This window comes from Haliotis asinina, chromosome 12 (genome assembly GCF_037392515.1).
Source record: "Haliotis asinina isolate JCU_RB_2024 chromosome 12, JCU_Hal_asi_v2, whole genome shotgun sequence".
Taxonomy (NCBI): Eukaryota; Metazoa; Mollusca; class Gastropoda; order Lepetellida; family Haliotidae; genus Haliotis; species Haliotis asinina.
The window spans coordinates 23,103,499-23,113,001 of record NC_090291.1 but is presented as its reverse complement, the minus strand read 5'-3'; the positions used below and the strand labels follow the sequence as shown (position 1 = coordinate 23,113,001).

The following is a 9,503-nucleotide window of genomic DNA, read 5'->3' as shown; positions in this document are numbered from 1 at the left end:
TTCAGTGATGGTTTGATGATGATGGTAATGGAGATGTTGATGATTGTGGCACATGTGGTGAAGGTGGTGGGAATGATCAGAGTGAAAGTTACATTTAACTAGATTGTTAAGTTTGGTTTGAAGTTGTGTTCTTAATTCTTGTTCAAGTGTTTCACAATGCTTTTGGATTTAAATGTTTTACTCATTAATGACCAGTGATCTCTGATAAGTTCTGACCAGGTTGGGGTGTTTTTGAGAATGGAGAAACTAATGTTCTACTTCTTTGTTTCATTTGTGCCAAATATATTTGCATTTTTATGTTGTCAGAATTAAAAGTGTTCAGTAAAGCCTGATCAACACAGTGATTTTGTTGTAGTTTTGCTTTATAAATAAAGCAATAACATAACTATAAGAAGTTTTTTGTTAAAAAAGACTTCTTGCAATATACCACAATGCATATTGCTATATATGCCTTCGCACTGCACTTCACAGTATAAAAATTCCCTGCAATACCCACCTCTAGGAACAAAGCCAGTTGAATGACAACTTTTAATAAATTGCTCAGATAAATAAGAGATGAGAAACAATCTACACTTTTGGTGTCACGACACAATCATCCAGGTCACTGTTGCCCACATACAATTACAAAACAATACCCTAAACTCTAGGTGAGGATCTTCCCACAAGAATGGAATAGATTACAATTTATAGCATCAGTGTATTTCACTAAACCATATACAGTGGCACATTTCTATATTTCTATAAAGTAATACATTATGTACACATTTAGTTTTTTTCATTATATTTACAGATCCACTTTTGGCCCCATGGTGACGGGTATTGCCTTTAGTTCAGTCCTCATACAAAGGAACTCTCCCAACACGGTCATAAGGGTTAGGCATACCAATGTTGTCACCCACCACCAAAATGTTTGAGGGATATGGCCACTGACAATCCAACATCCAATGAAATGCAAAAGATGTACTGTTGCAGAAAAGTCCAGACACTGCTTTGTTCTCCTCACTACAAACCAGAGCCCAAGTGCACTGAAAAATAGAATAAATAATGAATAAGCATTATTCTTAATTTCTCTTGTTATACTTTACAGGCTTCCATTCCATAACATTTCCTCTTTCATTTTTAATGTATTTATTCAATTCATGATAGAATAAAAATATGTTGTTTCAATCTTAACAGTGAAATTTACTTTACACATAACTGAAAACGCTGCAACATACATATTGTGTATTCACATAATTATCTTATCTCACACTAAATATAATACAAAATACCGAACATGAACAAGGATAAAAAAAACAAACAAACTAAGTTAGCAAACAGGTTTGGGATGCAGAATTTGTATTATCACAGCCTACACACTATTACTTAAAAAAACTGAAACACTTAATTCTGATACACATGAAATTAACTGTCCTAATAAAAATGTTAAGGGGACAATTTGTTTTCATTGCAGACAAATGGCTGTTAAGTGGCAGTCACTGGTTAACTTCTAACCCAAATATATTTCCAAACCCACAACCAATTGCACATGCACCAAACTGTATTACATTTTGAACAAAAATGCAATGGGCAACAAAGGGCAGAGAACCGTGACATTAAATATACATGACTAAGCAATGGCCTAAAATGGCCTTTTTTTGGTGTGGCAGATGGCAACAGGAAAATTGATTTTCAGATGAAAACTCAATATTGTGTCATTAAATGGGGGTTCACACGATTCACAAAATTGATCAGTTTGAAATAATGTTGGTGGGTATCTGCGAATCCATGGAAAATTGCCATCCCTGCAAATTGTATTACAAATTTACATTGGCTTGGTATAACAATTCTTCCCCAGAACAAACCTATTTGATTTTATTTGACTGGTTGGTTGAAAATATTCAGTGTGAGGACATTTTTTGTCACCAGATGAACTTTAATCAATAAGGCACTGTGGGAAAAGGTGACACCATAGCCTGACAGATATACCATATGTAATGGCTCTTACAGTTTATGACTATAGACACTTATCACATAGAACCTGGTGGAACAGCTGACACCATAGCCTGACAGATATACCATATGTAATGGCTCTTACAGTTTATGACTATAGACACTTATCACATAGAACCTGGTGGAACAGCTGACACCATAGCCTGATAGATATACCATATGTCACGGCTTTTAAAGTTTATGACTATAGACGAACTGATCACATAGGACCTGGTGGAACAGCTGACATCATAGCCTGACAGATATACCATATGTCACGGCTTTTAAAGTTTATGACTATAGACGAACTGATCACATAGGACCTGGTGGAACAGGTGACACCATAGCCTGACAGATATACCATATGTAATGGCTCTTACAGTTTATGACTATAGACACTTATCACATAGAACCTGGTGGAACAGCTGACACCATAGCCTGATAGATATACCATATGTCACGGCTTTTAAAGTTTATGACTATAGACGAACTGATCACATAGGACCTGGTGGAACAGCTGACATCATAGCCTGATAGATATACCATATGTCACGGCTTTTAAAGTTTATGACTATAGACGAACTGATCACATAGGACCTGGTGGAACAGCTGACATCATAGCCTGATAGATATACCATATGTCACGGCTTTTAAAGTTTATGACTATAGACGAACTGATCACATAGGACCTGGTGGAACAGCTGACATCATAGCCTGATAGATATACCATATGTCACGGCTTTTAAAGTTTATGACTATAGACGAACTGATCACATAGGACCTGGTGGAACAGCTGACATCATAGCCTGATAGATATACCATATGTCACGGCTTTTAAAGTTTATGACTATAGACGAACTGATCACATAGGACCTGGTGGAACAGCTGACATCATAGCCTGATAGATATACCATATGTCACGGCTTTTAAAGTTTATGACTATAGACGAACTGATCACATAGGACCTGGTGGAACAGCTGACATCATAGCCTGATAGATATACCATATGTCACGGCTTTTAAAGTTTATGACTATAGACGAACTGATCACATAGGACATGGTGGAACAGCTGACATCATAGCCTGATAGATATACCATATGTCACGGCTTTTAAAGTTTATGACTATAGACGAACTGATCACATAGGACCTGGTGGAACAGCTGACATCATAGCCTGATAGATATACCATATGTCACGGCTTTTAAAGTTTATGACTATAGACGAACTGATCACATAGGACCTGGTGGAACAGCTGACATCATAGCCTGATAGATATACCATATGTCATGGCTCTTACAGTATATGACTACTGACACTGACCATAAGGTTTTTGTTCCCTTTGTCCTGATGCTTAGGGTGAAAATACTCCAGGACTAATCAATTGTATCATGGAGTGTAAACGTGAAAGCTTTAAGTGATGCTAGTCTTGTATGCTTACAATCTTTGAGAACCCCACAATCATAGGTAGAGCACTGACAGGATGATATAGGTTTGTGTTTCCAGCAATGGAAATAATAGTGCATGGGTACTGTGGCATAACAGATGACTGGGCCACCCAGAAAACAATATCAGGTCAGATTTCTGGCATTCAGCACCACACCCAGCATTATACCAGCTATATAATGGTGGTTTGTAAATAACTGACACCTAAACTAGATAACAGCAATTTGCATTGTGAATGATAATCCACACTGTCAGGGTATGATGGCACACAATAAATGCGTAACACAAACGTTGGGTCAAACAGCCTACACACATCACAACCAGCATGTCACTGGACATTGTCTATGCACTTGCTGGACTTTGTTTTGTTGTTTTAGAGCTTTTGTTGTTTTCACCTGTACTCTGGGACATGCCAGCTATATAGAGGTGGCATATAGACAACAGGAATAAACGTACCATGTGAAGCTATTCAGAGCATATGCAATAAGATTTGTCCTTCCTGAATCCTCATATAATCCAAGATCCTGAGAATGAAACAGAAACACATCCATCATAAAGCAACAAAATAGAGTCACAGTACTGTAATTCACTGTGTAATATACTGCCAACAGTTTATAAAGACAGATACTTTACTTAAGTGGATATAAGCTTTGAAATTAGGTTTGTTCTAAATAAGTGTGCGGTCTTGTGTATAGAGCTGAAGTCTGAAATCAGACCAGTCCTGCCAGTTCAGCAACACTGGGCATGGAGGGTCCTTGGATGGGTGATCGTGTTCAGCTGCTTGACTCCTGCGACAAAGACTTCAGTCCTGACCCACAATGAAGCACACGAAACTCATGTTGTTTCACCTGAAGTACCTGGTATTTGAATTTGTCAAAAAAATGCCTCAGTTCACTCAGCAGAAAATGGATACACTGTGGGATGACTATTAACCTTCCAAAGCCTCACTGGCAGTTTGGGTTATGTGGGGTAATAAAATGTCGATCACACTGTATGTGCTCAAAATCCAAATTATTTCAACAAGATACTGTTATCTAATGAGAAACATATATGCATCAGTCTGGCAGTAACAAGGCCAAACACTGTTTTTGAGAGAATTATTAAAATTAGAGATTTTGAACATTTTTCTTACGACCTGTGTAGAGTCTGCCTGTTCTCTATTCAGTGTTGGTTTTGACTCCCTTTCACCCAATAATAACAAGAAAAAATTGTGTCACGGGCCATGGATGTAGGAAGCTGTAGGAAGAGTTCCCTACACTGAGTGTGCTGTTGTGATTCATTTCTAGTATACACATTCCACATACATCTATGCAGCTATGAGATGCCCACCTTTAGAGTCCCAGTGAAACACATGTATAAGCTTAATCAATTCTGTTGTGGTGTTTTTGTGGAGAAGTGCACAGACTTAATCCCCTACTTTGCTATTATCAGAGAAATATAAGATCTTTAAGAGAATAGATTAACTTAATTGAGGACTGGCTCTAAATGAGGCTACAAAAATTACTACTGATCCCTTTCATGTTTTGCATGATTGTAATAATAAAATAATATTGGTAAATTTACCTTGCATATTTTATCAATGCACCTTGCATGCTCAAAGTGCTGACATATTACCCTGGGCTAATGAGTACAAATCTCTCCCTGGAGAGAATACAATCAGTCGCTTGTCAGGAGCTCAAAGTTCAAATTCAGATTATTATTGTATCATACCAGGTACCCAATGTACTACTGGGCAGATAGAGGCAATTTCAAACAAACTTGCATGTCTAAAGTAAGATCACTTGTGTCACACATGCTTTGTTGTGGGACAGGACTGTAGTCTTAGAAACTCTCAGGAATCAAGCTGCTGAACATGGCTACCCATCACCATCCTTGATCACCGTTGCTGAACTTCTGCTGTTAGTGACCATAGCTCTATGCAAAGGACCACACAGCGGCAATGTTTTCTGAACTTTTTTATGACCTGGTCGTCGGTACTATGCGTTGATGTACAAAACCAAGCATCATAAAATGTCTTCTGGAACATACATGTATATCAATTTCTTTGTTAAATAACAATCAATGTTCTCCATTCTCATGGTTTTGTACATTTGAATGTAGTTAAAACCATGTTTTTATGTACTTATTCTATTTGTATGTATTTATACTCACTCAGATGTAAAACAAATGATGTTATCTTATCTAAAACATGTCCAAGTAAAAGCCAAACTGAAATCTAGTCTAATCATAATAACAAGTCTGAGAAACCTCAGCATCAGTGGTTTCTGAGAAGGTAACCAAGGAAAGAAGTTCACAGTTCAAAGGAAAGAAGTATTTAAAGCTCATGTAAAGTTAGAAGCATGGTGCCAAAATGGAAGGCAAAAATTCAAAAATTTAAATATAACATGTTAACTAAAATGGCTGAGCAATGACCCTGATTTCTATTTTCAGTAAAACTTCTGTGGTGCAATTTATGTAATTGATCAAACTAAGACACTTTTGTTAACTTTCTACCCATTGTGTTCCTATACTTTCTTCGCTGGGACACTGATGTCTTTTGGTATGTAGCTTGTACACCAGCCAGGTTTGTTGTTAAACACTGCAGTCTGGGCACAACAACAATTTAAAAAATTCTGACCACCAAATCCATTAACATGCCCTCATAACAATAAACAATAACAAAGTTGGGTTGTAATCGGTTCTAAAGAGAAATCTCATCATGTGGAGACCAGATGGAAACATCATAATCTCTTCTAACTTTTATTTTTCTTGATCCTAGTTACTAAGTAGTATGAAAGTGGGTCTTTAGATATATCTTTGACTTGCAATCAACTTTGATAATTTCACAAGTTTAAAAAGTCAAATATGGAACACAAAAAGGGTAAAGATTATTTTAACATTTATAAATATGGGTGGGGTAGAATTCAAATCAGTATTTTCAATTTGGATGAAATTTTCTCTTGCAGTAATACGTTTTCTCTCTGCAACAGACAAAGGGGGCTGTAATAGTCAAGCATATATTTACGCAATCTTTCAGAGACCCAAGGTGTGCTTGATGCAGGCCTTCGCTGGAATACCAGTTTATAGGCCATAATAGCTCAGGTCTGAACATATGATTTTTAATGGGAAACTTCATGTTTATGCATACAACTGACACAAGCATGGGAATAAATCAAAAGGGAACAAACTGAAAATGTCAAAAGGGCCAAACCTTTAGAAAATAGTAAGATAAGAAGAAATTCATTACATGTAGTTGATGTAGTTCGAATCCTAGACATCTAAAGAGTGTCTCAGTGTTGTTTATCTAAAACATCTCAAGAGTGGTTAAGTTTTTATTTAATGAGTATTGTCAACCATAGAACTGTTGATTTGATTATTTTCCTATTGACAGACACCCGAGTACACCTAGCTGACAGCCATTGAACTGTCAGTATTAACAGTCACTGGTGACAGTTACAAAAGTAAGTAACCAAAACATGATTTCTGTTTTAATTAGTTGTGAATGGTCTCATAACTCTCAGTTCAACAATAATTCAAACTGGTAACCATGCCTGTAAAATGTGTTGCTTGTCACAAGTCAGAAAGAACCAATATGCCCTAGAGTGTGACTCCTGTCTGAGATGGACCCATCGTAGAAGTGACACTAGAGACCATATTATATGGCCTCTGGTGTTATAAGACCCCTGAAGGTCCGCGGCAAAATAGGCTTTCAGCAACCCATGCTTGCCATAAAAGGCGACTATGCTTGTCATAAGAGGCAACTAATGGGATCAGGTGGTCAGGCTCGCTGACTTGGTTGACTCATGTCATCACTTACCAACTGCGCCGATCGATGCTCATGTTGTTGATCACTGTATTGTCTGGTCCAGACTTGATTATTTACAGAACGCCACCACACAGCTGGAATATTGTTGTGTGCTGTGTAAAACTTAACTCACTCACTCACTTTGGGGACATAAACATGACCAGAGAGGAAAAACTCCTTTGTGAGAGTAGGGAGGAATTTCACTTTCTCTGCTATGTCTGCTCAGAGAACAATTCTCAGTCAGGTAATTTTATGTCTGGAAACATTACAGTCGAGTTTGAGCAACCTGCAATTTTGACCATTTAGTGGTTTCACCTGAATTTTCAACTTGCTGTGCACATACGCAGAGCATGTAAAAATATCCACTGTCCTAGTTCAGGTTTGGTGTATGCTTTACAGATAATGTAAACACACTAAAAACAAATACATAGTTTTATGTCAAATGCAAGTTATCTCAATTCATGTATGAAACAAACACTGGGATTAGTTAAAAAGATAGATTAATTTACGTGTACTAGCATAGGCAAATGGACATATGTACTTAGCTATAAACAGCTGTCACGCATAAGTAGTCTTCAGAACGCCTTTTACTTTGAGTGTATTTACACTATCGGTACACACGACAAAACTGGAACTAGGCCAGCAGATATTTTTTACATAATCTGCACATGCAAACCGCGAGTTGAAAAGTAATGTGAAAGCACTGAATGAAGACTCCTGTAGTATTTAATTGCATATAAACACCTGAATGTATGAAGATCACAGTACATATTATTGCTATTATTACAGTATATTGACATGAATATGATAAAACCTACACAGTTGTTATCTGAATTAATTTGATCTTTGGCCCTTTTGACTTTGGCTTTTGGAGTTTTGAGCTTTTTCAGTTTTGAAGCTCATGTGTTTTGGCCTTTTTGAGTACAAGCCCACAAGCATGACAATGGGGCAACCAGCTCTGTTTCAGTGCCAAACAATTTGCTTATATGTTTTGTGTTTGTTTAAGTTCGAGTTTTAATCTAGTCCCCAATCCAAGTCACAACACACGATAGATCAGTTTAAAAAATCTCAAACTTACACTCTGAGTAAACATCTGATCCACAGATGCATCAAAACGTCCAATCGTGTCCAATATGAAAATCCAAAATCCAAGATTTACATAATAAAAACACTGCATACACACAATCTGTGCAACAATCAGTAGTGGATCCCAAACATTGCTTCTAAATTGACCTGGCATGCCGTTGACGCGACGCTTCAAAAGCTCGAACATCACACATTAGTCTTCTGGGCCTTATCGATCCCAATATAATACATAGATACGTTTCAGATCAACAAGAAATTTGACACCGATTTGCTGAGTTTACTTTCCGGAAGTTACAAAGGTGCTTTCCGTCGGTGCTGGTCGTCGGTATTCAATTCAACTCTCGCCTCTCTTTGCGCAGTGTCAACTCATAAGCTGGGCCCCGTCTTGCACATCTTGTTTGCGCCCACTAAATTCGCCAAAGCCTGTATGTAAGCTGAGCTCCGTCTCGCACATTGCAATATGTAGCTGTGGCGAACGTTGATGCGCATAAAGGGAATCAGGAACCAGTTTAAGTTATTATATTGCTTAAGCTGGTTCCCGGCTCCCTTTGCCCTCGATAACGTTCGCCAAAGCTACATATTGACATATGCGAGACGGGACCCAGCTTAGTAATTTCATAGAACTGGAGCCAGTGACGGGACTCGGCTTATACTTTGTCGCTAGGTCGTGCGCGCAAAGGGAACCTGGAACCAGCTTACATCAAGTTATTGTAGCATGAGAGACGGGACCCAGTCCATAGGTAGCCTGAAAAACTGGTGTCAGTCTTTATTAGTCACAAGTTCGAGTCGGAAGAGGGTTGAATCGTGTGAAACGTCGCTTTAAACAAAACGGCCATGTGAGAAAAGATCTGCAAATTTGGCATCTCATTTGGTATCCTATCCTATGTTTGGATATGTTGAATACATCTAATTTCTAATGAATTCAGGGGGCATGGGAGGCCCAACTGTCCACCATCTTCTTGTGAGACTGTTTCGGCTGATGTTGACTTCATGTTGTATGAGAAGAACTATAATTAGTATAAAGCTAACAGCGCTTGCTGTTATCATTTATGTATTAAATAAAATGACTTTGCTTAAACCCATGATGCATAAGGAATAGCATCACTGTATTTGAGTTATTTCGACTGATCCTGAAACAAGTCAAAGGTGATGTCCTATCACGGTTACCAGAAACATGGATACTCAACAACAGCCTCTATATAAGCTCCATGTTAGAAA

At 37.8% G+C, this 9,503-nt stretch overlaps 1 protein-coding gene across 1 annotated transcript; it reads right to left on the bottom strand.

The window, feature by feature from the left end:
• Nucleotides 1–514: 514 nt before the first annotated feature.
• On the bottom strand, nt 515–8,567 carry LOC137257905 (protein SYS1 homolog). The gene is made up of 3 exons (XM_067795408.1): nt 8,278–8,567; nt 3,872–3,939; nt 515–1,025 (listed from the first exon to the last, which is right to left on the bottom strand). Exons 1-3 carry the CDS (start codon nt 8,470–8,472, stop codon nt 785–787), a joined length of 504 nt encoding a protein of 167 aa, XP_067651509.1. The 5' UTR covers nt 8,473–8,567; the 3' UTR covers nt 515–784.
• Nucleotides 8,568–9,503: the final 936 nt, after the last annotated feature.